This window comes from Balearica regulorum, chromosome 5 (genome assembly GCF_011004875.1).
Source record: "Balearica regulorum gibbericeps isolate bBalReg1 chromosome 5, bBalReg1.pri, whole genome shotgun sequence".
In the NCBI taxonomy this organism is placed as follows: domain Eukaryota; kingdom Metazoa; phylum Chordata; class Aves; order Gruiformes; family Gruidae; genus Balearica; species Balearica regulorum.
The window spans coordinates 3,091,422-3,119,365 of record NC_046188.1 but is presented as its reverse complement, the minus strand read 5'-3'; the positions used below and the strand labels follow the sequence as shown (position 1 = coordinate 3,119,365).

At 43.8% G+C, this 27,944-nt stretch overlaps 2 protein-coding genes across 3 annotated transcripts in view; both read left to right on the top strand.

Moving 5' to 3' along the window:
* The window catches only part of SOS2 (SOS Ras/Rho guanine nucleotide exchange factor 2), a 55,094-nt gene extending 37,440 nt beyond the window's left edge, over window positions 1-17,654 (top strand). Inside the window, exons 11-23 of the mRNA XM_075753155.1 lie at window positions 640-721; window positions 1,420-1,542; window positions 4,906-5,009; window positions 6,203-6,422; window positions 7,379-7,498; window positions 8,227-8,389; window positions 9,395-9,512; window positions 10,038-10,210; window positions 11,769-11,885; window positions 13,376-13,637; window positions 14,300-14,341; window positions 15,468-15,577; window positions 15,875-17,654. Of these exons, the coding sequence (XP_075609270.1) occupies window positions 640-721; window positions 1,420-1,542; window positions 4,906-5,009; window positions 6,203-6,422; window positions 7,379-7,498; window positions 8,227-8,389; window positions 9,395-9,512; window positions 10,038-10,210; window positions 11,769-11,885; window positions 13,376-13,637; window positions 14,300-14,341; window positions 15,468-15,577; window positions 15,875-16,384 (2,144 nt within the window). The 3' untranslated portion in view covers window positions 16,385-17,654. The remainder of the gene's footprint in view (window positions 1-639; window positions 722-1,419; window positions 1,543-4,905; window positions 5,010-6,202; window positions 6,423-7,378; window positions 7,499-8,226; window positions 8,390-9,394; window positions 9,513-10,037; window positions 10,211-11,768; window positions 11,886-13,375; window positions 13,638-14,299; window positions 14,342-15,467; window positions 15,578-15,874) is intronic.
* Window positions 17,655-21,057: 3,403 nt separating this feature from the next.
* On the top strand, window positions 21,058-25,772 carry VCPKMT (valosin containing protein lysine methyltransferase). 2 transcript variants are annotated; one of them, XM_075753154.1, is made up of 6 exons: window positions 21,058-21,432; window positions 21,699-21,809; window positions 22,006-22,078; window positions 23,025-23,144; window positions 24,630-24,734; window positions 25,360-25,772. In XM_075753154.1, the coding sequence occupies exons 1-6, from the start codon at window positions 21,221-21,223 to the stop codon at window positions 25,432-25,434; spliced, it is 696 nt and encodes a 231-aa protein (XP_075609269.1). In that variant the 5' UTR covers window positions 21,058-21,220; the 3' UTR covers window positions 25,435-25,772. The 2 variants fall into 2 exon arrangements, with proteins under 2 accessions (XP_075609269.1, XP_075609268.1); XM_075753153.1 differs by having other exon boundaries at window positions 21,070-21,432; window positions 25,313-25,772.
* The last annotated feature ends 2,172 nt before the right edge of the window (window positions 25,773-27,944 follow it).

Below are 27,944 nucleotides of genomic sequence, written 5' to 3'. Positions count from 1 at the left end.
AAAACACGTGGTAGCTTGCGGATAGGCATGTCTCATGGTAACACACCTACAGTAGTGGTGAGAAACAGGAGGAGGGCGGTGTGGTGGCTTGTGGAGATGCACCGTCTGGAGCTGCTGCAGGTCTTTGCTTTGCAAGGCCTCCGCTGCTTGTCGTGTTTTCCCTGCCGAGGGTGCTTGTGTGCTGCAGCAGTGTGGCTGGGGCAAGTGTGCAGGCCCCACTGCCCAACATTTGTTAAGAACAGGTAAGACAAACGTTTTGTCAGGGCGATATAGGTAGTTTTGATGTCAGGAGAGTAGACAGCCTAGTTCTACCGTGTTTTCTTTGGCTTTATGAAACCATGGAATAGCTGTATATGCAGGCAGCATATGCCATTTCATGTGCCAAGACCGAGACAGTTTCTGAGAGAACATCGTATGTGCAGTTGAATACTTCTGCAGGGAAAATGCATCAGAGAACCAAATGAAAATTTCACAAGCAGTATCATTTCTGGTATTTTTCACATTACAGTGCTTGACTTATAAGCTTAGTGTATTTTCTGCACTTCCAACTTTTTCTGTAAGTATACTGGTATTTTATTTCTGATATTTTACAATTGGATAAAATCCCTACTCCATCACTTTCTTATTCTATCTTTACAGATCCTAATTTTGTACGTACTTTCCTTACCACGTACCGCTCCTTTTGCAAGCCCCAGGAACTGTTGAGTTTACTGATTGAAAGGTAAGTCATGGTCACCCTTCCTGAAGACACTGAAAGGCTTTGCATGCATTTACTTGCTCCTTTCCTACTCGGGTTCTTAGTGCCATGTGGCACATGTTTTAGTGAAGTTCATAAAACAGGAACTTTTGAAACAGGATACAGTGATGCCAGTTTTTAATGCAAGCTTCCTCTTCCCAGTTTGTTAAATTAGTTACCTGAATAAAGTATTAGCTAGAGCACTTGGTGTGCCTCAGTTGTGGGGTTGGCAATGTTTTGAACTGCTTAACTTGATCATGGAGTGTATTTGAATATGCCTGAGTCTTGATGCAAATAAGAACGGAAAAGTTCTACGCAGTTTGTTTGAAAGGCACAGACTTTTGATGTAAACAACATTTTAATACAGTGTGATAAAGCTGCTCTTAAGCTTTCTTCTAATCTTCACTTAATCGAGCTAGCAGGTAGTTAAAAACCTTATATCCTAGTCTAGACATCTTGTGATGAGAGATTCTAGAGAACTAGCGAATTACCAGGGCGAGAGCTGGGTGTGTTAGCAGTATATAGCGAGGGGAGGAGGGAATTCCAGGCAAACTGGATGTTAGATGAGTGCTTGAGTTTCACCACACTGAATTTTTTTTAACTGCAGTTGCTCTTCATGTCCTACATAAAGGGTTTGTGTTTTATCTTAATTGCCATCGGTTTTTTGGTGCTTTTATTCATAGGTTTGAAATCCCAGAGCCTGAGCCTACTGAAGCAGACAGGCTGGCAATCGAGAAAGGAGAGCAGCCTATCAGCGCAGACCTTAAGCGATTTCGCAAGGAATATGTCCAGCCAGTACAACTCAGGTTTATTTGCTTTTAAATTTGTTCTGTTAAAGCCAGATTTTAGTTCACTGATTATATGGTCATCCTGGAGACAGTAATCTCTTTTGGAGACTGCTGTGCTGTCAAGTAGGGACTTATCACTGTCTGCAACCAGACTAATATCCCAAATCATGTTCTCATTAGTCATACTGACTTCTGTTGCTGTTGCAACTGTACTTTGGTTCTCTGCCGCTCACAGCTGTGATCACCACCCACAAGAACGCTGTATGGCTGCTATGTAAAGTGGGTGTGGGTGAGAGATGTACAACTGAAAGTGTTTCTGACTGCATTTTGAATGGATTCCTTGTTAACAGGCCCTATGAAGATAGTTTCTCTGTTTCCAATTTTTTTTCAATCCTGGTATTTTACTCCCTTTCCGAGCGCCGTTGATGTATTTACACGCAGACAGGGAGACTCTTGTCTGTACTGCGCATTGCAGCGGGCTGCAGTGAATCTTCAAGGTCGTGCTGACCAAGCTAACTTGGGGAACAATTAAGCATTTCTAGCATGAATGAGGGTAATTGTTTCCCTGATAGAGGATCAAGTCAGGAGGAGACACAGATCACAACCAATATTTGCTAGAACAACTTTTATTCATTAAACTGTTTTTATTAGTAGCAACAAGATATTACTATTAACAGCATATACTATACACACAGTACCCTCAGTTATTCGTTACCCCACACAGTCATTTGTAGTTACCTGTTTGGAGAGTGAAGGGTCGTACTGACATGCCAGTACCTTCAAGGGAGGTGTTCAGAAAGTCACTTAGCGGTCCCATTTTCATCAGATACCTGTGCACGTATATAAAAATAAAGAAGAGAAGCATGTATGTATGTAATACTGTAGTTTTTGTTGATATATAGCAGCCACCGCCTTCTTGGATGTGGTCCAAGTTATACAACCTCAGTGTAACCTTGATACTTGAGTGCGCTCGTGGCCTTGCACAGATTTATCAGCTGCTGTGGGTTCACCAGGACTACTAGTCTCCAGAGCTATCAGCTCTCAGGAGAGCTTCACACGCTGCCTCTCCGCACAAACTTTCCTGATTTAAGCTTGCTGTTTTCTGGTAACTGTTTCTGCTTCCATCCACATAGGTGCCTGCAGAGCCATAGAAACTCACTAACACAGAATGAGCTTTCGTGACATAACTGGCTCAAGAGTTTAAATATTGTTGTCTTGCTTTTGTTGCTTTTTTTATAGCCTGTTCTACTAACTAGGCTTGGGGACCTGCTCACAGTGCCCCTTCGCATGGTACAAATGCATCTGCCTGCAGCACTGCTGACTGCCATATGGTTACCAAGGAGCTCAAACCTGAGGCAGCAATTAGCCATGTCTCTTGCTATTAACTTCCAAAACCAATTTAGTGCTTTTGCCTCCATATGTTATCTTTGAGCTGTTTGAAACCTGTGCCCTGTTCCAAAGTTTTCAGGGTCTTTGGTTTTGGTTGCTGGTTTCTTTCCTTGTTTGAGACATTAGGATACCTCTTACCATGACAGCTACCCTTTGCTGGTCTAATTCGTACTATGGTTGGTGAGTTGAGTCCCCTTACTGGTGCCTGCTTGATGAGATGTGTGGTTTAAAGCTGCTATTTAACACACACCCTTCTGTGGTTTATAATTAATCTTTGAATTTAGGAGATGCTACATGTTTCTAGTAGCTCGAAACTCTTAACCATGTTACAGTTGAAAATAGGTGCCTGAATTTGAGCTGTTAGGTTGGTGCGCCAAGCACTTTGTAAATTCCGGTATTGTTAGTAGCATTGACCTCTACTTAGATCTGAGATTTGGGAAGAAGGTGGAGAATGTGAAAATGCTCATCCCTCCCTCCCCCCCTCCCTCCCCAGCACTTACTCCCCATCTCATAGAAAATGCCGTAGACATGCTGTGCAGTACACAGGCAGGGAAACAGTAATGTCTTTGACTAGAGGAGGTGCTCAGCTGGAAGTGTAGTGAGCAGAAGTAGGTGATCTTTCTTGCTTTTTCAGTATTCCTACTATGATACCAAAAAGGCACAGGCTGGTTAGATAAGATCCTGTATTACTGCTACTGGGAGCTTGTTTCAAAACTTCACTCCTTTGATGGTTACAAGCTGTCATTGATTTCCAGCCTAAATTATCTGTTTGTGTAGCCATTCTTTCATGGGATAAACCTTATTCTTTAACTTATACACTGGGAAGAGAACTACTTAATTCCTCCATGTATTCATGCAGAGTGGCCTTCATTTGGCTAAGCTAAACCAGCCAACTTCTCTAGTGCTCTGACTCACAACAGACTGGCAGATTACAATCAGTTGTCTGTCCTGTCCCTCTCAGATGTTCTTGCCCCCACTCTACGGGGATGAGCCATCGCAAACATTAGTCTGAGACACAATTAGCACTGGTTTACCTTCATATCCTGAGCTGCGAAGAGTGGGGGAGTTCAGCAGCGCTCTGCATACAACTGAGCCGCTTCTGCAAAGGCAACGGGGCAGGTGTAACCACATCTCACTGTAACCATCTCCTTCTCCTGTAACCATGTCCTCCTCCTCGACCATAAACCCCATCATCCTCTCCCACCTGTTGGATCGGCACAGGGAAAATCTGTTGTACTAGTTGATGTAGGAGATTTTTGCTCACCCTTCAGGTAAGGTGATATGGTGCACCCTGATAAATCAAAAGGTTTGAGGTATGAGCTCAACTTCTTTACCTGAGGAAGAGGCAAAAAAGTTTTTATTCTGATATATGCTAAGAGTAGAAGGCAGAAGAGCAGTTGTAGTTCACTTTTAAAGGCTTGGTTATTAGTGGTCTGTTTGAGAAAGTATTGAGAAGAATCTAGAGAAAGTTTAGTGTTGTCCTTAAAGGAAGTACTGGATCTAGTATGGCCGTGGAATTAAAAAGTTGTAAGAGTAGGACGGTACACTTGCAACAACTTCTAAGCTGAAATTTGTGTATAGGAAAAAACATTTACAAATTTGTTTCTTACCAAATGGGAGATCCTGATTAGCTTTTTTAATTAAAAAAAAAAATCAGAAAATTACATTAGAAATACCCATTTTAACTGATTTTGATAAGGTTTTTCCTCTTCTGAAACCACCTCAACATTAACATTCTTTATGTAAGATTAATAAAACCCCACCAAACTCTATATATGCTAAGACTGGAAAGTAATGTTTTAAATACCTGGGGACTGGTGCCATGCTTAGCCTTTGCTTTGCCCCTTTGTCTGTGTGTATTTTGATAGTCATCATCTACATGAATCTGTAACACACCTTTTGTAGAATAGTCTTTCATTTAGTGTTTACATGGGGTGAGTCTTGGAAGTCCTTAGAAACAAACACAGTATTTTTTTTTCTCTCCTTCCTCAGAATATTAAATGTTTTTCGTCACTGGGTAGAGCACCATTTTTACGATTTTGAAAGAGATCTGGAATTACTAGAGAGATTGGAGACGTTTATTTCCAGCGTAAGAGGTATGGTAATTGCTGGTCCTGTTGTTCTTCCACATTTTGGTACAACCTGCTGGTTTTAGGCATGAGAGTATCTTTACGTACATGAGTAATTTTAATGCCTTTAATTGAGCTGTTTATGAGACTCTCCTTCAAATGAGCAAGTTTTGGCCTGGAGCCTAAACAGCTACCAAAAATTACTTCAAGCATTATGGTATTTAACTTAAGTGTATTTACTTCTGGACAGTGATGTTCATCCTTGCCTGAGTCTATAGTAGACTTGTTAGAATTCAGACTGTTACCTTCCTCCTACCCATGTTGTATTCATAGAGAATTCCTTCCATGTTGGTTACTGAGTGTAGTTTTTCCATCTTGTTCTTTTCCCGTTTATTGAAAGTTCCAGCTGAAAATCATTATTCTTTTAGGAGAGGATTGACCCATTTGGTATCACTTCCTCTGGAGCAATCCGTTATGAACGTTTGGTGGCCAATCTGGAAGGCAACAGTGTTGGTGTGTCAATTTTAATCATTATTCTGGCAATTCTAGACTTTACTTTTCAGATTGCCAGACCATACGTTGGGCAATATAATTCTGAGACAAACTTAGAGAATGGTAGTTTATCTTTTGCAGAGGTCTCCATGCTAACTATTGCTGACCGGAGAGGAATAATTCGATTTTGGTTAGTCTCTTAAAAGCTAGTTGTCTTGAACTGCTGAAGGAACTTCCTGTCTTGTCCACTGTTTTGTGTCCTGTAAATGTTGGACTGATATTGTAAACCTGTATTTTGCTAATCTTTTTGTTCTGCAGTGCACTAGTACAGCACGTTGCAAAGATCTCCCTTGAAGCTGCTTGTTTACTTTTTTAGTTCTTCTCCTCTAAGTAGATGAAGGTAGCAGTCAAAGTGAGACGGTTGCAGCTGAGGGAAAAAAGTAAAGTACAGTGTATACAAGGTCAATTTTTTCTACTCCAAAACTGACAGCAGATGTGGTTAAATGCAACTGGGCACCCAAAATTTTGTTCGCATCTGTCTGTGTTTGCCAACTGATACAGGTGCAAGAACCCGTAAGAAAAAAAATAAGGAACTACAAACCTAATTAATTTGCCTGCAGAAATGCAAAATTTTGAGCGATGTACAATTTTTAGGATTGGTTTTATTATCAAAAGTAATTTAAGTTGATATTAAAAAAAGGGGGGTGTTTATGATTTCTGTTTTGCAGGAAAATCCATGAAGAAGTGGGTGGAATCAATTGCTAAAATCATCAAGAGAAAGAAAGCTCAAGCAAATGGAATTAGTCACAACATCACCTTTGAGAGCCCACCTCCCCCAATCGAGTGGCACATTTGGCGCGTTGGGCACAGCGAAACACTGGACCTCATGACTCTGCACCCTATAGAAATTGCTCGACAGCTGACACTTCTTGAGTCCGACCTTTATAGGTAGGCATTGCATTAATACATGTCTTTTTTTAGACTATTTGAGCAAGAAATAGACTTAATTCATAGAATCGGTCAAAAGTATGTCCCTTCAACTTTCAGAGTTTATGGAAAGATGCTTTCTTGCCATCTGTTCAATACCAAAATATGCAAGGTAAAACAAAAAGAATTCATCTCCATGTCAGACTTCTGACAACATAAATAAGTACAGGAAGGACACTAACATATTATGAGTAGGTAATAGCAACTTGTATTGTCTCCTTGTTAAAAGCAAACGTAGCGTTACATTAATAAGAAGTGTTTGTTGCCTCATAAAAAGAGAACATCATTGTCTGTGCTCCTTTCCTTTATAGCAAAGGCTCAGGTGTTACATGCATATAACCACAGCACTGGTACGCCAAGGTCCTCTCATCTAATTCTGCAGAGTTTTCTCTGTCTGGTACCATCTGTGCTCCGCTGTTTCCTAGCTCTGTTGTTACCTGTGATAAATAGAGCTAGCCTGGATCTGAGAGCTAGGTTTTGCTGGGTAGAAATTCTTTAAGGTCTCTACAAAACTTGAAGGTGAAGCATCCTTTCGTGCTTCAGTGACAGCAGGTTTTCTATTGAAATAGGCCACTTTTGCAGCAGATTGCTCAAAGTCCTTCAGCTTCCTATTTTAAAAAAGATTGTAACTGTCTTTAAGATGCTTTCAGGAAATTAAACTTACTCCTTGGTAATTTTCTTATCTGAAAATGCTTATTCAAAAATGCCAATTTCAATTAAGATAAAAATGTATTTCCTTCTATAGTCACATACTTGTCAAAAAGTTACTTTAAGTAACTGTTTTGCAGTAGATTGGATTGTATTTGTGAAATATCAAGTCATGATTAAGGGAAGAAATTCTCTTTTAATGCAAACACAGAACGTATAATTATTATTTGTATTGAGCATTCTTCTCCATCTTGCTTTGTCATTATCAGAGCAGTACAGCCTTCTGAACTCGTTGGTAGTGTGTGGACTAAAGAAGATAAGGAAATTAACTCCCCAAATCTATTGAAAATGATTCGTCATACTACAAATCTTACTCTTTGGTTTGAAAAGTAAGTACAGGTGGTGATAGTGTAGTGCATTAACTCCTACTGAAATTCGGAGAGAAACATTTTTCTGCCATTTGATTTCTGTTGCCTTGAATCCTGAGATAGCTGCAGAGTGTTACAGCAATTTCAGTTTTGGTTCAAGGGTGCAAGCAATGCCAATGCCCTATGCTCCCTCCTCCTGAGACTAGGAGATTTTTTTCCAATTACATCCACTTGGCCAGCGTGGGTCCTCCTTACGCTTCTGCAGTATGTGAGAAGGTGTGGAAGGCAGTGCAGGGCTCAGCACCGCTTTTCTGCGTCTCTGCTGAAAGCACTGTTGTGCCTGTCCCCTTATCTTAATGTCTGTCCCTCCTGTGAGGTGGTGAAGTAATTCTGAGGACACGGCCAGTGCTGTAGCAGAAAGGTGTAGCAGCTTGTCTGTGTATACTGAGCTGGTGAGTTTAAAACGCCCCTGTAGATAAGGTGGCATGAGAGTCACCCTCCTTATCCTGTATCTCGCTTGGGGTTTGCTTAATTATTTTACAGGATATGCCAAGAACGTTTCTTGGCTTTCCAACTTGAACATATGTAAGATGAGATTACATAAATTTGTATTTGAGATGCTTGAGAGAGCGCCAAAATGTGCATACTGGATGTGCTGTACAGTTTTTGCTTGGAATTTTTTGATTTAGTAGCTAGCAAAATGTCAGGTTGTATTTATCAGTGTTTCTCAAATTATCTCTTTTGATTAGGTGCATCGTGGAAACTGAGAACTTTGAAGAGCGAGTGGCTGTGCTGAGTAGGATTATAGAAATCCTGCAGGTTTTTCAAGATCTGAATAATTTCAATGGTGTTTTGGAGATTGTCAGTGCAATGAACTCTGTGTCAGTGTACAGACTAGATCACACATTTGAGGTAAGTTTTGGGCATTGCTCTGGAAAAAAATAAAAATCAGAATCCAGAAATGTGTATCTCTCACTTCTGAAGTGAAATGCATAGTATCCATATCACATTGCTTTCATAGAGGAAGACAAGTGTGAAGTGGTCAAAGTTATTAATGAGAATACAAAAGAGGTGGGCTGGGTGTCTCAAAGGGTTTGTAGTGGGAAGTGGAGCTTTTCAGCAGATGTTTTCTCACGTGTATTCAGCCTGAAAAGGGGAAATGCCATGGCCATTCGTTAACCGGTCTGAAATGATCCTGTTGCTTCAGTCCAGCATTGTATGGGTATGAACGAGGAGGATCCCAGGGCTGAGGATCCTGGACTGAACACTTTAACAGCAGCATTTCCCACCTACATAAGAAACGTGGGGGTTTGGGGGCATGGGGAGGGGATAGCTAAAACTTTCAGTTGATCACAAAAACTTCTCTTGGGTGAGAGAAGTCTTGGAAAATTCAGATTGTCAGAGGCAGAAACAAATAGCTGTTGAAACTGTTGAGATGGACAGTAGGAAGAGAGACTACTATACACGTACTGACTCTGTTTTTCATTTGCCAAAAGAAATGCCTAGGATTTGGCAGCAAAGCCTCCCTAAAATAGACTAAGATAGAAAAAGAAACACGAATAAAATGTTTTGAGTTTGGTATGTCTTTGAAAGGTAGTACAAGGCCTTTAAGTTAAATTCAAAATCAAATGTTTAAATTTTATTAAAGACCAGGATTGTGCTTGTAAGTTGATAGACAAAATAATAGTCTGTTTACAGTAGCCTCATGATTCACATGACTAAATGGTTGGACTGATAGTGCTGTAGTCCAGAGCAAACCATTTTAAAAAAGAGGTTCTTCCAAATCTGAATTTCAGTCCTTAAGTTTTGCTAAGAGAGCTAGGAAATTGCCTTGTTTTTGCTAACCATGCTTTTGAGAAGATTTGCATCCCTGTTTTGGGTTTTGGTTTTTTTTTTTTTTTTTCTTTGACAACTTAGGCACTACAGGAAAGAAAGAAAAGAGTTTTGGATGAAGCAGTAGAATTAAGTCAAGATCATTTTAAAAAATACTTAGCTAAGCTCAAGTCAATCAATCCACCCTGTGTGCCTTTCTTTGGTAAGTACCACCAGAGCAGGCTAATACTGTGCGTATTGTCAGTCTTGAGTTGGATGCGGATGTGTTAATAGTGCTTAAATAGTTCAGGGCTGTGTTTAGCTTTAAAAAAATTTTAATACAATATATGACTGAATTCCAAGGTTTGTCATGGTTTTAGACTTAGTGTCTTTTATGTAAACGTATTTTTCCAGTTTAGCATACAGATTACTGGTATAGTATTGGTATGAGTATTACCTGGCTTGGTTTAACGCTGCCTCCGTACTGGTGATCTGATTATGGTGATGACCTGAAGATGTTTTTTTCCTAAACTCAGGATCTCATGTTAAGGAGATAAAACATCTTATTTCAAGCCTATATTGTTCCTGTGTAAAACGCAGACTTGATTCATTTTTGCCAGCTAATAAATTGTTGGAGCATTAAAGGGAATGGTCAACCTATGCTCAGACTTTTTAACATTCACTTGAGAGAATGAAATCAGCTCTTGGATTGAAAATTAACTTTAAAAAACACTTCTCTTTTTACCAGGAATATACCTAACAAATATTCTGAAGACAGAAGAAGGGAATCCTGACTTCCTAAAAAGACAAGGGAAAGAATTAATTAACTTCAGTAAGAGGAGAAAAGTGGCTGAAATTACAGGAGAAATTCAGCAGTATCAAAACCAGCCTTACTGTTTACGGATAGAGCCAGAAATTCGGGTAATCAAACATTAAATATCTGTTTTGGTGATAGGAGAGGGAAAAGAATGTTCACAAGAAAAAATTGCCAAATAATCTTCTAGTACTAGACCTAATCTTGCATGAATAGTGACCATCAGAAGAGGCTGGTAGACAGCAAGATACCACTGCAATAGACTAGCCACAAGTGGGGATTTGCTTACCTGGATTCCATATTCTGGGTCTTGTTCATCCCCTTAATGTTCTGCAGCCTGGTATCAGAGATTTTTTAGCAACAGAATGAATAAGACATACTGACTGAAGAGCAGAACTTCTTGGAGAAAAATAATTTCCCTTTAAGCTAAAACGCACTGTACGTGCCTAGTGCGTTTAGTCCTTCAGACATTCTGTAATGACACCTCTGACCAAAGTCTGCTGACCCCGCTAACAGTCAGAGGCTGCGTAGTTCTGCACAAATACTAACAGTCATTCAGCATGGCAGACATGGGGATGTGCCAGTGTCAGCTGGCATTATCTTTAGAACTGAGAGGATGCTGGAGTGGTTACTTACCTAAGACAAAGACTAGGGAATGCCAGATAACTTAAAGGAATTTAAGGTAATAATGATTGAAAAGCATAGCTTTAAATACTCAGCTGTACCTCCTATGTGCACAGCTAATGGTAACCTTTCCAAAAAACAGCAGTGTGGACAGCTCTCAATCTTGGCTTGTGAACAGCAGCAGGCAGGAAGCAACGAAGAAGTTGGTTACGTGAAGAATTAAATGGGCAATAACACTGCTGTTAAAATGTTATTTGTATTGTGTGTTTAATTGCTGTGGACATGTCTGGGAAGTGTTTAGGAGATTTACAGTATTCTTAAGCCAAGAAGTACATTATGTTGAAGGGATGGCAGTATCTGTGCTGACAGAACAACTGGAAAATGCTGTAGCTCCACAGCCAGAGACTCCAGCTGCAGCAGGACTGTCAGGCGTTTAGGGAGCTGCCCTGTGCCCATGGTGCCAGTCCTGCCCTAGCCCTTCCCTCCAGTCCCTGTGCGTAGCACCATGCTCCGTCCCTGCCTCCGACCTTCCTGCTTTTGTCCTCCGTCCCTTCCTGGTCGTCGTAGTTAATTGGTCACATCCAAAGCACCTCTAAGAAATGGCACCACGTAACCTTCGCTTCTGCTACTGCATCATCTGTGTTCTGCTCCTTCCCAGATCTGTGATGTTAAGGCAAACGTACAGGATGCTGTTGCATGCCCTTAACACTGCTGTGCTGTGCATGATTCACTAGCCAAAAACATTAGGAAACAATTCACAGAAGACTTAATTTACCATGCCTCATTATTGGACGCAAGGTCATTCTTTAATGTCAGAAATCTTACTGTGAACTTGATTGTTTCTTGCATTGGATTGTTTGGTATTATTTCAGGGAATGTTTTACTCTGTTTTCCCTGGAAATAAGCTTCACAATAGTGAAAAGCTAGATTTTTAATCAGTGAATTACGAGCATTTCATTAAAATTCTGCGTATATGCTTATTTTTAAAATATTATTGATGCTTGCTTCATTTAGAAATTTATTCATGCTTGCTTCATTTAGAAATTCTTTGAAAATCTCAATCCTATGGGGAAGATACCAGAGAAGGAGTTTACAGATTATCTGTTCAACAAGTCATTAGAAATTGAACCGCGAAACTGCAAGCAACCACCTAGATTTGTAAGTCTTGTCCTGCAAATTAAATAGCTAAAATCAACTAACCAGTATGAAAAAGAATATGTAGTTAACTCAATTAGCCATATATATTTCCTTCAGAATCCTGTATCATGAGATGATTTTCCAGCAAATTTTGACTTTAAAATAGTTTTGAGATGTTTGTCGCTACTGAAACATACTACCTCTTGGCTTATTTTAAAATGTACATTTTTTTCCCCAAAGCCTAAAATATTACCATTTAAATTTGGGTTTCTTACAATATAGTAATTTGATAGAATACGTAATAACATTTCTCATTTCACAGTATCAAGGTATCTAATAAAATATTATGAATAATCAAAATATGGATTTTATACATAATGTGTTACATTTTCTTTAAGTAGAAGTTAATGTCTATTTTTCTTTCGTGTGATATTTTGCATTGTTGCAAAAATTGAAGAATTTACAAGGTGCAACCTTCATGCTGAACAAAGTACAGTTCAATTGAAAGGAGTAGCGGGGTTTTTTTTTTAAATAGCTACTGGAGCCCAGGGTTCTTTTTTTAAGCACAAAGACCGCTCTCTAGAACACTTGGTTTCTCTACGTTGTAATTGTACTTCTGAGTAGCTGGAGACATCTCTAATTTTTAGGAGAGCTATAAATCATTTTAGCAATCTCCTTTTAGAGGAATCAGTAAGATGATATTACAAATATGGCAAGAAAATGACAGAAATCACTGTTGCAAAAATGCTGCTTACAGTAATTTTTCTAAAATATTTTCTAAAAATAGATATCCATGCTGCCAGTTTCAGTCAACTAGGCATGAATTCTTTACCATTCTTGATTTCCACAGTAGACATTCTTATTGGAATTTCAGGAAAGTCCAGTTCTGGGTACTGTAATGTGGTGGAGTCGTGCATACCACTGTAGGATGGGAATGTAATTCAGCTTCCAAGAATCGGCTTTGATCTGTGCGGTGTTACACCTGAGTCTAATGAGGCTTGTTTCATTCACACCGGTGACGTGTGTGTAAGAATTTTGCACTAACCCAGGGGACGTAGACAATGTGTGTCTGAGTGTGTCCTTGATCGTGGACGCGTGTAGAGGACTGGTGACCTTCTGTGGTACAAACACCAAGCGTGCTGTTAGGAGGCTCTTCTGCAAGCCTCCAGGGGCACTTGAAATAACTCACTGTCTCCCAAGGTTGTGACTTGCTCTTCCCTGTGTTTTGTCCTGATTGGAATGCATCTGAAACGTGACTCTTTATTCTTCATAGCTGTGAAAAATTTTAAAAATTATTAAGCCAGGAAAAAATATTTATTAAGCTGCATCCATAACTTTTCTGTAAACTCTCGCTGTATAGATGACAACAGGCTGAACCTCAAGTCAATTGCAGAAGGGCTCTAACGCCATTTAAAGCGTATTTGATAAGTACTTTTTAAACTGTCTCATAGAGGCTTAGCAATTCTGCTATCTGAAATTTTAGCAATACTAACCAGCTGTACTTTCTCCAGCCTAGAAAAACAACATACCCCCTGAAATCTCCTGGGATAAGGCCCAACGCTGGCAGACATGGCTCCACCTCTGGCACCTTGAGAAGTCATCCACTGCCACTTGAAAAGGAACCGAGTAAGATAAGTTTCAGTAGAATTACTGAGGCAGAGCATGAATCAACAGTATCGGCACCAACTTCTCCGAACACACCGTCTACGCCGCCTGTGTCTGCTTCTTCAGAGTTCAGTGTATTTTTAGACATCGATCTCAACAGTTCTTATGGTAAATATGCAATATGTTTTAATAATTGTTGTTACTGGCTTCCAAAATGTATCAGAGTGTATGCCAGCCTTTTAAAAAAAGTTGCAAAATTTAGTTGTGGACTATGAAGTTCTTGTCTCGGTGTCACTGCAGTTGGGAAACCCCTGCTGGAAAGAGTTAAACAACAAGTGACATTTCCAGTCTTTTTGCCTGCTGGAGCTGAGGCAGTCGGGTATGGGAGATGTCCCCATGAGGCACTACTCTGCAGGCACATCCCAAGCTTTGCCTGTAGCTGTGAGCAGCTCCTCAATCTGGAAAGCAGAGCGTGACAGGTCTCGGCTCTGCTCTGAGGGGGCTGCAGGCCTGGCAGGCGGGTTAAGCCCGGTGGGGGGCAAAAGTGACAAACAATTTTGATGTGGCAAATGTCCAGCCGTTTGGGCTGCAGGGGAAGTGAACAACACCCACGGTAGTGTCAGAACAGAGTAGACTAATGAAGCTGAATTCCCAGCATAACTTAAAATCTCTAGTTCAGGAATATTTTACGCAGGAAAGTTTAATTCATGTCAGCAGTAGATAAACGTGGAGATTATGGTGATCTCTGAGGTCATTCACAAGCATATGTTATGTGCTGTAATGCAGTTTTTCTGTCTGGAAAGTCTTTAATCGTTTTTTTCATTTAACAGGTAACAACAGCATCTTCGCTCCTGTCAATTTGCCACAGTCGAGTGAGTACCAGAACTATTAAATGTTTTGCTTAACTCTGCTTTTCCTGGTTTTGGGAGAGCTGAATGGGAATTGAAATCTGAAATCTGGGATGAAAATGTGGGCTGCATTCATTAGGGTTCTGAGAGGATTTTTTGTTCAGGTTTTAGATTGTGTCCATTAAAGCAGTCTGTAAAGCCTAAAAACTGGCTGGTTTGGGGTTGGTTTGGTTTTTTCCTCAGGCTGTAGCATCATTTTGCTTCTATTTCGAATGTCCTTGATGATTATTTTGTTTGACTAATGCTACAAATGAAGCAACTTGATAAGTGAAAATAATTGCTCTCTTGCTGGGAAAGATGATGTACTTTTTGTACCACAGCTGTGAGGGATATCCTGCATTCATCTATGTTTTCAGCTTCTCTTTTTACTCTATTATTACACAGGCATGTATAGTTTTTCATAATATGATTAAAATTTCAAACTGGAAAGCACAGGTGCCTAACGTATTGATACAGAGCTCTGCGCACTTCTAAGATAAAAAGCAGAGGTGTGACTGAAGTCACAAATACAGGTTGGGAGGTGTTTTGTTTCTTAACTTTGAGGATTTTTTCCCCTCTGTAAAAAGGAAGGACTAGAAATGTCCTAAAATGCCGTGAGAGTTAATATTGTTCTGTTCAGTGTATAATTCTCCTGCTTTAGAAGTGCTGCAGACCTGTTAATGAAGCCTCTAAACTTCTGAATTTGAACATGTATGGCAGAGAGAACAAACTTCCACTCCAAAGTGCAGTTAAGGCATGTGGGCAAACTGCAGGCACTGTGGTAAACAGGGTAAACTCTGCAATACAGAGAGGATTGCAGAGGTTATTTAAGCGCTCACTAGCAGTTCACTTTATTTATTTTTCTGTCCTTTAGCATTGCTTGTTAACTGTTGATGCATATTTTTGGTACTGGAAATAGGAGACCACTTTGTGAGGAGTATATCTGATTAAAGAAATGAATGATAAGTCCACACAACTGAAGTTAATGGTTCATGTTGCTGTCGAGCACAAAGATCTGCTTATTTGAGTTGCTTCTAGTTTGGTTTAATATTCTAGAATATGTTCCTCAGATATTGAACAGGCAGTAAAATACCTGCTTTTCTCTCTCCAGAGACTTTCTTCAGCTCATGGGGTAGCTTTCCTAAACTAAGCGATGAGCCTCAAAACCCTCCTCCACTTCCTCCACGAAAAAAGATGGATCAGGATGCTTCTAATACCAAGGTATTTCTGTCCTATAGTGTATAACTTAGCTAATAAACCAGGGAACATCTAGCCAAGCATGATGTTGTTAGTCTAAAAGACTTTCACATGCAGCGCTCCAGTTGCCCTTTTGAAGTTTCAGGTTCCCAGTGTCCAAACTCTGGTGGCTGCTTTAGGAACATAGTGGTTGTATTCAGATCAAAGGTACGGCTATGCCAGTGTCACGTTTGACAGCACCAGTAGCAGACGTCAAGAAGATACGCTCTTTATCCAAACATTGATGTTTCTTACAATGTCCTCTTCTCTGTAACGTTGTAGGGAAGTTTAAAGTCGGATGACGACCCTCCAGCAATTCCACCTCGGCAGCCGCCGCCTCCAAAGATCCAGCCTCGTGCTCCTGCGTATAGTAACCCCTTTGACCAGCCGCTCCACAGTCCTCCTCCTCCACCCCCCCGGGATCCTCTTCCCGATACTCCACCACCGGTACCGCTCCGGCCGCCTGAACACTTTATCAACTGCCCCCTAAACCTCCAGCCGCCACCAGTGGGACGCTTGCACAGAGATCCTGAGTGGTTGAGGGAGGCGAGCACAGGCCCCAGCTCTCCCGGCACTCCTCCCAGCACGCCCTCTCCCAGGGTACTGCGCCGCTGCTGCGTGATCAGCACGAGTCACAACAACCTGGTCCACCCGCCTGCACCCCCCATCCCACCCCGGCACAATTCGAGCCCTCAGTTACCAAAACTGCCACCAAAGACTTACAAAAGGGAGCTCTCCCACCCTCCTTTGCACAGACTGTCTTTGCTAGAAAATGCAGAAACTCCTCAATGACCTTAGCCATAGTAGTCATTGACACTGGAATAGTATTTGTAAAGTTCCTTTTTTTTTTTTATTTATTCAAAAAAGGCAGTGTATTTTAGTACTTTCACAAATTATGCTCTTAAAGTGCTGCTGATCAAAAAAAAAAAAAAGTTTAAATTGGAAAAATAAGACGACACACACTCTAGCCTGCGTCTGTTCGACAGCATTACCCTCAGGTGATCAGCAGCATTGCCTTGTTTCACGTCCTCAGTGCCGACAGTTATGCCAGTATACAAAATATCTCTTTTGCACTGTAAACTACACTAAATGAATTTAAACTGACATCATTTAATTGCACTGAGCCAAAAAAGGTGCGTCTGTGGAATTTTTTCAAATTTGAGCACTAGTGGCCTTTTTTTATTTTATTATATTATTATTGAAAAAAACAAACAATGGGATGATAACACAACACAAGGATATACAGTGTTACTGAGTTTAAACCTCTGGCCACTTGCCTTCTAACTTTGAGTAAGCTTGGAGGTTCGTGAGTGACAGCTACTGTTCTCAAATATTTTAATGCCGTGTCTTAATTGCCACTGATTTGCTGCTGAAGACAAAAAAAGAAAACTAGGTTGAAATCTAAATACCAAAATATGCAGTTGGTCTTGATTATTTTGAGAAGGAGTAAACAAGGACTACCTGTCTCAGATGTTGGAAAGGATCCCTAGTACTTAGCATGCATCTCGTTCAGATGTGCCTTTTTGTTTTGGTAGGCGAAGATGTCTTAAGCTAAAGAGTTGTCTACTGTTTTGGAGAACAAAGCTATATGCCGTGTATGTACAATTGTTTATATTGTATATTTACAGATAATGCTATTAACCTGTATAAATTTAAGTGACTTGAGGCCTATAATACAGTCTGCTACTCTTGCAATCTTATACGGTCAGAAGTGTTTCCTCTGGCTTAGGAACAGTCTTGCCTTCCAAACCTAATAACTTTCTTTAGATCTCACTTAATCGTGATTCCGTTTTGGAAATTGGTAGCATTTAAACCAGCAAACACTTAAAGCTTTATTAAACTTTTTAAACTGATAAGTGAATGGAACTTTTATTTGCCAGTTGAACTATTTGTTCGAACTGGTGTGAGAGTGAGTCTGTTTTACTGGTAGTACTGTAGCAGCATTTATAAAGTGGCCAGAAGCCACATTTTATTTACTGGTCTGTGGCCTTTTACTGTGCTTTGTATCAGAGTTCTTAACAAGATTAATAAATCACCCCAGTCTTAATTTTTAAGAGCTTGAGCAGTGCGTGTTCCTTGTAAGGACAAGGTTGGGAATTGCATTTAGTAAGTCTTTGGCGATACAAAATGCCCCGATTTTCCGTGCTGCTATTCTCAGCTGTGGCTGTCATCCATCTGCAGTTGGGCCTGACACACGACAGCTCCCTGGGAGTTTAACCCTTTGCTCCACCTCCTAACCCGCCAGATGCCTCGGCCCCTCTAGATGGAGAAGCGGTTTCCATTTTTTCTGGCTCCTGGCTGGAGGAAGAGCACTGTGGTGGGATTTGCAGCAGCTCGGGCTTTTCATCAGCCTGCCTATATGGCTCCCACTGTCTTGGGCATTCCCGCTGGAAAAGGAGAGGTGGTACGCCTGGGCAGGGGTGCTAGTTTTCTTCTCTTGGGAAGATCTATCTCTTGGATGGTCTTCTCCAGCTGTCTGTCCCCTTCATGCTCCTTTCCTGAGGAAGGAGAGGGGTAGAATCTCTTTGTGCAGGGGGCAGAACACACCTTATAAAGGAGAGCTGCTTCATTTTGCAAAAATAACGTTCAGGAGGCCCCAAATTTGAGATGTGTGAACTGGGAGTGCAGGCAGGACATGGATGGATGCCTTGGTTATGGCTTTTCCTCTGCAGTAACAACGCAGTTCAGAACTTTTCTGTAAGTTTGTGAGGAACTCTTCTCTGGGTATCTGGCACTGAAATTCTGCTCGGTGAAGTACTCACTCCCCTGATGCTCTCTATGTAGAAAAGGCAGGCTGTCAGGTTTCACCTTGATCTGCAGAATAAGCTGAACAAGTGAAATTCTTTATCTAGGTCTTTGTGTTAACTCTTTCAAAGTCCTCACCAGCGTCTATTGCTAAAAGATGAGTAATACCTTTTCAGACTTACATTTTGTGTGTTGTTGAGGGGAGAAAAAAACCTCTCCCAAATAGCAGAATATATAACTGTCAGCTTTATACCTTCCTGTACAAGTGCTTAGACCAGAAGCATTTTCAATATCCCATATTAAAATATATCATAGCTTTCTATTTTGGTCCTGACTAAGCAAAGCCCTTAGCAGATCATTTTAAGCTGAGCATCTGCTGATTAATGGCTTCCATACGTATCAAAGTACTTCCCTCCACCAAGACCTTTGTGCGGTCCTGGTTTGTGAATGGACTTTGAGTTTAAGCTTGTGGAGGCAGGAGTGTACATTTATTAGTTACCCTTGAAATGATGCTGTGCAGGGGTGCCATTCTCAGAACAGCCTTTTTTAGGTGCCAACTTAACATTTTGTGTTGACAGCCTACAAAAATATGGGGCAGGAGGGCTGTGAAGCACTTCCTTCTTTTAAACCTGATTGTGAAAGAGTGAGTTTGGGCAGTGGTTCCACATTCCACACTGGAAGCCAGAGAAAAAGAAATGCGTAACTTTCAGTGGGGCCCAGAATGGTTTGGGTAGGAATAATAGTGATGCAGTTGAAGTCTCAAGCCTAGGTTGTCATTCCCTGTGAGGTGAACATGGACAGAGGTAGGCATTTCTGCCAGGGCCTTTCCCTGCTGCCTGGGGATGTCCTGTGCAGCAAAGGTGATTCTGGTTCCTGATGGGCCCTCGGGACCCATCCTCTGCCCAGGACCAGCAGGACAGATGTGAGCCTGTGAGTTCACCTTCCTATTTTGCCGGTGGCAGGTCCTCTTAAGCAAGTCCCTGACCCTGCTGCCTTCCTCAGCCGCTCACTTCTTCTCCACCTGAGTGTGGTTGTGCTCTAAACTGGACAGGGAAAAAGATCCTGTGGTGTTTTTGCAGGCTGGGCTTAAAGCATTGTCACCCACAACTGATCAGTAGCAGTGCTGGGATAGTAAAGCTCCAAGAGGATGCGGGGAGAGGAGAGCAGGAACCACTGATGTTAGATCTCCCAACGGGGGCAATAACATGAAAACACAAGATACTTGTGCAAAGCAACATTCCTAGCTGTATCTCCCATGCGTGAAACATTACTCTTACCTTTCCAGTTAACCTGAAGTATATAAATCACAGCATGATTCAGAAAAGGGGCCTTGTTTATGGATAACTTAACCACACAATTGAACTCCTCCACGCGTAACAGAAGCTGGAAAATACAAAACCAAAGAACCATTCCAAGGCAGGGCGGCAGCAGCAATGCCAGCAGCGTGAAGTACGGCGGGTACAGCAACACGCGTTTCCAAAGTAACCGGCCATGGAAGTGGTCGAAGGCAGTTGGATTCCCACCAGCGTGGTTTGAGATGATGCCAAGAGAGCAATAAATTAACATTTCAGTTACTTCATAATTAGAGGGATAGAAGAAGAAAAAAAAAAAGAAGAGAAAAATGTGAAATTGCTGGGTTTGAAGTTGGCTTGTGTGGGAAAAGGCAGTTCCCTGAAAAAAGTGGAGATCATCAGATGGAATGTGAAGGCAGTCAGCAGCGAAAGAAACATCTCTCTAGTTGTTTTCTGTGATCCTGTTTTGAGTTACTGAGTTTTAGCATTTCCCCTTGCTCTGGAGCTGGAATAACTTCTTTGGGTGCTATAATGTTGCTATAGCAGATGAAAACCAAGAAGGGACAAAAGGAACCATCTTTAGTTGTGTGTTTTTTTTTCCCAAATTTACTCCAATTTTCAGAAATACACCACAAGTCTGAATATACCATTCAGAATCCCTAGCAAACGCACTAACTCCTCCCTGGGGAAGGGAGCGAGCATTAGTAAGAAATGCTAAGAAATAAAGTAAAAATCTTTCTTCCATATGTCCAAGGAAAAAAATCAAAAGCCTTTGCACTTAAAAACGCTCATGCACAGTCAACTCCTATTCAGCTGCTTTTTTAAAACCTTTTTGAAAGTTCAAATGTTGGATGAGGGTCTACAACACCCGTGATTTCTAGCACTCCTCTGGCTTTAGTGGGACTGCACGTCCACAGCACTTACAGGCTGTACTGAGTAACTTGTGAAGGAGATTTTGAATCACTGTGTGTTAATTTTCAGTCAGTTAACACGTGGAAAATTTTCTTCACAGCTGTCTTTCCTCTGGATGGTATTTAATGTTGCCTTTAATCTGATGGGCTAAATCAGGAAGGTGCCAGGCGAGCTCTTGCATGTGGCTTCCAATGGAGGTTTCTCACCTCTGAGGGAAGTCTGACTTGTGTGGCAAACAGCACCCAGATGAGCCGTGGCTGCTGAGGTTTTCTCCTGCACCAACCAGGCCAGTTAACGCAACAGCTTTACCTTCACTCCTACGCTGCCAGCAACCATTAAAGCAAAAGTACGTTTTTCTGTCAAGCAAGGGTAGCCCAGGATATGCTTCCATGTAATTAACAGCCAACTTAGAGAAGAGTTGGTCAGGAGGTGTTGGGGAGCGGTTTACACCCAACAGCCTCCTACGGGATTCGTACTACTGAGGGAGGGGAGAGGCTGAGGCGCAGGTGGGCGGCGGCACCGATACGGAGCGCGGCCGGGCAGCGCCGAGCGCCTCAGCGGCAGCGCCGGGACCGGGGAGCCGCCCGCCCAACCGCCATTTCCTCTCACCGTGGCGGCGGGAGAGACGCGCGCGGGGCGGCTCCGGGAGGAGGGGCCGCGCCGCCTCAGTGCCGCGGCCATGGCGGGCTTCGTGCGGGAGCTGGAGCGGCGGGGCGGGCCGGCGTTGCGGCTGGAGCAACGGGCGGCGGGCGGTGTCGGCTGCGTGGTGTGGGACGCCGCGCTAGTGCTCGCCAAGTTTCTGGAGACCGGCGCCTGCCCGCTCGCCCGCCGCCACGTCCTCGAATTAGGCGCCGGCACCGGCGCCGTCGGCATCATGGCGGCCACGCTGGGGTGAGCGGCGCCCGCCGGGGGTTGCGGGCAGCTGGGGCCGCTCCGCTCCGGTCCCCGCCTGCCTGGGCGAGGGCGAAGCGGGGCCAGCGCTGGCTGTCTGTTCCTCCACCTTTTAGCCCCCTTTATCGTATTATCTCTGTGCGTGCCCGCTGTGGCGAGGGGCTGGGGCTGGTGCTGCTGGGTTGGGACGGGCCGGGTGAGCCCCGCCGGCCCTCGGCTGCGCTCCGGCCTCTCTCCGCCGTGAAGTAACTCCGTGTGTGTTCCAGGGCAAACGTGACGGTCACCGACCTTGAGGAGCTGCAGGAGCTGTTGATGGTTAATATAGAGCACAACAAACATCTGGTGACAGGGTCAGTCCGAGCCAAGGTACTGAAATGGTTTGTATGATCCTTTAATGTTTCTGTTCAGCTTTAACGGGGCTTCTTGCTTTGTTTAAATGGCCAAATATACTTGAAAACATTGCTTTAAAAGGGAAATATAAGAACATAGTAGTTAACTTTATGCTCAGTCCTGAAGTAGTATGTGTTGTGTTATTACTGAAACTTGTTTTCATCTTTTTTTGCTTCTTTTTAGGGGTGAAGATGTCACAGAATTTCAGCCTCCCCCTGATTATATACTAATGGCTGATTGCATTTACTATGAGGAGGTAAATGAGGACTTTGCAAAACCCCTATAGAAAGCTTCCTTGGGAAGGGCGTGCGTTTAACATGAGAAGTGTTCAAATAAATACTGTGCTTGCATCTTGGTCCCCATGGTTTAGAGGAATACATAGAACAAGACTGCAAAAAGCATTTTTAACAGCTTCAAGGCTATTTGACGTTCAACTGGAGACTTTTTTTATGTTTAAAAAAAACTCAAACTAAATATTTGTGCCACCCCCCCCTTTTTTTTTACATTGGGAATGAAGTGTGAAGCAAAACATTGTGACTGATAGTTGTGAACTGTTTAATGCATTGCTAAATGAAATTTAATAGCTGCCATATCTGTGCTATTTGGGTTCTCCTCGCACTTCCCTTGGGAAGGCAAAAGGACAAATCGTGCTCCAGCTAAGTGGTTGTTGTAGTGTGCCCTGTCTCCTCAGCTGGAGCTCTGCAGGATGTGCACAGAGAGTTAACAGAACTTGCAAGAAAAGGGAAATGACCTGACAAACCCCACGTCCCAGTGCCCTTCCCAGCCCCTCGCATTGGCTCCCTGCATGTTGGTCCTGTTTCCATATGTAATGGTCTGGATATGAGCTATATTCCAAGAATGATTGAGAAAACTCTCACTTTTGAAGCGCGTCAAGAAGTAGTCATTGTTGTGTGCCTCAAGGAAATGCCCGCTCGGCAGGGTGGGATGGTTTTGGCTTTGATGCTAGTTCAGTTTTTGTGGTCAGTCTGTGAAACGCTTCTCCTATGCGGTCTCCCTTTCTCCTCTGCTTTCCAGCTTGCCTCCATGTTCTCTTTGTCCCAGTTAAAGCACTAAAAATAACTCCCTGAAAAGAAAAACTGGAAAGTTCCCTCTTGGGTGAAGACTTTCTCTAGTTAGAGGGTATCGTACCAGTAAAATGAACTTGAAATCTAAGTGGCAAATATTTAACCTCTTTTGGACAGTCATTAGAACCGTTACTGAAGACGCTGAAAGACCTTACTGGCCCTGATACATGTGTCTTGTGCTGTTATGAACAGAGGACTATGGGAAAGAATCCTGAAATTGAGAGAAAATACTTTGAGGTAAGTGTTTTTAACGCGTGCTTTTTGAACACTAGGAAAATACCTCGGATACAGGAGGTCTTTGTATTGGATCAGCTGAACATCAGTGGCAGTTGCTACACGTACAGATGCGGGTTGACTCCACAAAGTAGTTTGTCTTTAGATAGGGCAGAAAATTCGGAAGGTAACTCCTGAAGTTACTCTCCAACTTAGCAGTAGAGACTTTGTGGATACTTACTGAGCTTGCCTTCCCTCAAAAGGTAGAACTAACCTTTCTTCCCTTACTAATCGTAACTGTGTCGATGCTTGCGATGCAAGCAGCCGGACCTGCATGGGCTGTTCAAAGCCTCTCTCGCTTGTGATACCTTCCAGGGCACCGTATGTGAGGCAGTATCTGTCAGAATCAAAACAGGATCTTTTTTGTAGGAGCAAGTGAATTAACAGTTGGTTGCAAGTGCCTTTCTGCAGTGGTTGTTTTGATGTTACCAGAGGTTACTGGGAGGAATAAAAATGAGTCTGGTGAAGAAAATTTATTTTCTTTTAGCATGTTCCATTGAAAGCAGAGGGAAGGAACTCAAGACTTTCTGCTAAGTGATTAGCTGCTTTTGCAAAAATTCCCCCCCTGTACTGAGAGAGCATTAATAGATGATATAAATAAATAGTCCACCTGCATCTCCTGTGCAGGTAAGGACATCACGGGTAACAGCTGAATCTCTTCTGAGGTGGTGGGGATTTGACTCTGCACCTGTGAAGTCCGCTGAAAAGCAGCCCTTGTGCAGAAGTACTGGGTTATACGTAGTAATAAAAACACTACAAAAAAGAGGAAGGGCGAGAATTCCAGGGAGATTTATACATGTTAATAAAAGCACCTCTTTGATAATTAGGCATGCCTCAAACTCTTGTGGGGACCTGACTGTGAGGAGGGTTGCTATAATTGAGATCATCTCTGATGAGGTGCTGCTCCCACAATAAACACAATAGGTGTAGGTGTTTCTGGATGATTTCTGCTTTCTTGTAATTTATTTCCTTCCTTAGCTTACCAGGATTCAGCCAAGTTAATCTCTTGAGCATGTTGCAGAGTCGATCCTTCTTTTTTTTTCCCTGCCCTTTCCCCCCTCCCCTCCAGTTGAGAAGGTTGGCAGACAGAGGCAGGTGCTGTGGTTTGGCTTAGCGCTTTGGAGGTTGGAGGAAGCACAATATTTTATCGCAAGGTTTTAGATTTTTCTTAAATGTTGCAAGGTGTCTGTAGCTTTGAATTGGCACAGGAGTCGTTAAAATGAGGGTAAATGTGCTGCATGGGGGGGAGGAAATAGCTTGCATGTTTGTAGAGGCCTTTAGTGGCATCGTCTGAGCGTGGCGATGCCAGGTCTGAGTGTGGTGATTCCGGCCTCCTAAGGCTTCTTGCCCTTGTGTGGGTCTGTTGTGGGACCTTTTTAACTGAACACGCTCGGTTCAAAAGGGCAGTGAGTGTCATTTGAATTGTTTTGTGTGTTCTCTGATAACCAGCTGCTTCAGATGGACTTTGAGCTGGAAAAAATTCCCCTGGATAAGCACGATGAGGAGTATCGCAGCGAAGACATTCATATCGTGAATATCCACAGGAAACAAACGGTAGGTTAATTTAACTGGCGCGGCGAGCGCTACCAGGAATTCACAGAGCTGCTGTTTACTTGGCGTAGTGTGAGCGTTCCAGGGGTGAAGCTCTAAACTGACTGTGAAATACCATTAGGGACCCTGTGAAGCTGCAGCCCAGAACTGTGCGTGTACAAAGGAGCTCCTTTGTTCCAAAACCCAGCGCTCTGCCAGGTGCCAGCCTTTGTCTTCAGTGGCACCATCTTTGAGCTGCACTCTGACTTTCTCTTCTGTTGCCGCACTGTAGTGCAGTGAAATTTCAAAACCGGAGTTTTGAGGCACCAAAGTCATAAAAATAAGATGCCCGCTGCTGCTTTTTAGTACTGTGTGCTCTGCTGTAGAGCCCTCTCCCCAAAACCAGGCTCTAGAGGTGGTATTTGACACCTGTCAGGGTTGGTTAGATCATTTTTTGGTTAATTGATAGACAGTTATGCATGAAAAAAGTCTTTTGCATATTGTGCTGACACAACATGTGGGTCCGGTGCTTAAACAAAAACGGGCCACTTAAAAAAAATCTGTACTTTTTTTATTTTTATTTTTTTTAAATCTCTTCACAGAATTTTCCATCGTGAGATATTCGACCACAGGATCTGTCCTCTGGCAGCTAGTAGAGCTCTGGAGAAGAGGGAGAGGGTATAGAATAACACCACAAAGGGACTGTCTCCAGTGTGGTTTGTGACTCATCTACGGAACGGCTTCTCCATGGTGGACTTGGCACCAGAAGAAGTGGGCTCGTTAGACTAGATCCACTGATAGCGCCTTCCAAGAGGACGGACACGAGCTGTTGATGTCTGCAGGCTGAGGCAGAGGAAGGCAGAAAAGGGAACCGGCGCAGCGCTGGGTGCGTGTGCTGGTTACCTCTGCTGGGCAGCCGCTGGTTGGAGCAGCGGGCGGCTTGCGGAGGGCTCACGGAGCAGATCTGGGGACACCGCACCGAAGGCTCTGTCAGGAGAAATCTCTCACAGCGGGCTTGGTCACCAGCCCCGGAAAGCCGGTCAATAAAACCACTGCACTTGACGGGTCTCGGATGGTGGGTTTGTTCAGCCTGTGGTTTGTGTCGCTCCAGCCTTGCAGAGGTCCCGGAGTCTCGTACCAGGAGCAGGGGCTATCGCAGTGGCAGGTACTACACAGATACGACACACAGATGGTCCCTGCTCCTGTGTGAAATTGTTCTTCCTTTTAATCCCACCTGCGCTTTTCTGCTGTAAAGATCGGCAGCATTAAGGTTTGACATCTTCAGGCGATTCTGGCGAGCAGGTTCGTTGTTGCTGCCGGTGTTCCTCACCGAGCCGCTTCTTGTTGCGCAACGATGGCTTTGAGATTTCATTTCAAAGGAAATCTCGCTTCTGCTCTGTAGTGGAAGCGGGCCGTGGCTGGCTGCGTCATCCCGCAGCCCTGGGTGCATGCTTTGAAAGTAGCTCTGCCGTGAGAGAGGTGCTGCTCAGCGTGAATTATAACGGCCTGTTACAAATCCTCATTCACGCTGCACACAGCATGAGTGCTCCCTGCTTCAGAAACCTCAGTATTTAAGCTAAATCTGCTGGGTTTTCTCAAAGCTTCGGCTGTTGATTTTTGGGGGAGCTTTGTTCGCAGCACCCAGGCGCTTTTGGGACCCGCCCTGAGCTGTGGTTCCCTTTATCTCCAGTGAGAGCATTCCCTGCAAACTTCACACTTCATAAAACGCTGCCTTGGCTTGCAGAGTGCAACAGCGATGATTAGTGAATGCACGGCAAAGCGAGAATGTAATTTGTCATAACCGCGCACGTTATTTGTTAACTTGTTATGAAAAGAGCTCCTTAATTAACCAGTGGCTTGCAGGAAGATATTTACTGGCGTGTTTACGCCAGCATGGCTTCCCTGGTGGAAACGCTTGTTCCAGAAGAGTTGTCACGCTCCAAGGATAGCTCTAGGGATAGCGGGAGAGCTGGGCCCTTTGCTGGTCGCATCTCCCCGCACACCCTGGGAGGGGACAGCAGCGCTTCTCAGGGCTTCGGTGCTGCCGGAATGATTGTATTTTATCTACAGGGCGTGCGATTTCAGCACTTCCGTTTATATACAGGCTCGGATCTCTCTCAGAAGAAAAAAAGGGAGGAAGTCGTGCTTTTCTCTTTCTCGCGCGCAGCTGCCGGCTGCTCCTCCGTGCCCTCAGCTTCGTGCCTGCAGTGCTCGAGTTGTGAACGTCGTGGGGCGAGAGGGACCTTGAGGGGGGAGCCGGGTCCCGCTGTCTCCCCGTCACTGCCTGCACCCGCTGCGAGGGGGGGATGTAAAACCCAACCGCTGCTTCTGCTGCTGCTCGGCCTCTGCAAAGAGGAAACCGCCGCTAACCAGAGCAGCGGGGACGGGGGGGGGGTCACGCGCACGGCGGCGGCTGTCGCCTGTCCCTGTCTTGTTCCTGGAGCCACTGGATGAAACAGCTGCTTTTCAGGGAGAAAAAGGGGTTTTTGGAAAGGGGGTTGGGATCGTCCTGCCGGGGCTGAGCTCCACGGTGGCTGGGGAGGGGGGGTCTGTGCCACGGTGCAGGGATTACGGCTCTTAACCAGGAGCGGGCGTGGGGACCTCGTGGAAAACGGGCCGTGAGGGAGACACTGCTCCTGCTTCTTGCCGGCCTTGCCGCTCCCTTAGCCCTCCCGTTTGTCCCCGTTGGCTTCTTGTCCTGACTGTCCCCTCAGGGAGAGCGGGCGTAGGCGCTGCTCCCACGAACGCGGGGTCTCTTTGGCGAGGTTTGGCCGTGGCGAGGTGTCCGACAGTACCTGCGCGTGGCTTTGCTCCCTTGGCTCTGATGGGTGCGCAGCTGCCTCAAAGCTGGCTGCCACGGGAGCCGGCAGCACCAAAGCCCCCGTGTCCGAGCTGGGTAGTCATCCTCCACATCATCTTGCCAAAATTTGATCACACCCTCGCAGGAGAGAGCAGCAAACCTCCCTGTGCCGCAGCTGCAGAGCTGGTTCGGTGCCGCCAGTCACAGACGGAGACGTTTGGGAGACCGGGGCCTTTGCCGACCGTCACAAATAATGATAATTTTCTGGAATGATTGCAACGCCGGCTCAAATGATGGGAAACGCGCTGCGTGGGTTGCGGTTGCGGAGGTCGCAGGCGACTTCCCCGGGAGAGCCGTGATGCTCGCGTGCTGGGGCAGCGTCGCCTCGCACTCGGGTCAGACCACGGTGTAGGTGGGTGGTTCGTTCCTGCCCG

What these genes read in the sequence shown, in the direction of transcription:
- VCPKMT (XM_075753154.1), top strand. Translation starts at nt 21,221, where the DNA reads ATGGCGGGCTTCGTGCGGGAGCTGGAGCGGCGGGGCGGGCCGGCGTTG. An exon ending in ATCATGGCGGCCACGCTGGG is followed by an intron (nt 21,433 to 21,698) that starts GTGAGCGGCGCC and finishes TGTGTGTTCCAG; the next exon opens with GGCAAACGTGACGGTCACCG. An exon ending in ATTGCATTTACTATGAGGAG is followed by an intron (nt 22,079 to 23,024) that starts GTAAATGAGGAC and finishes TCTTTTGGACAG; the next exon opens with TCATTAGAACCGTTACTGAA.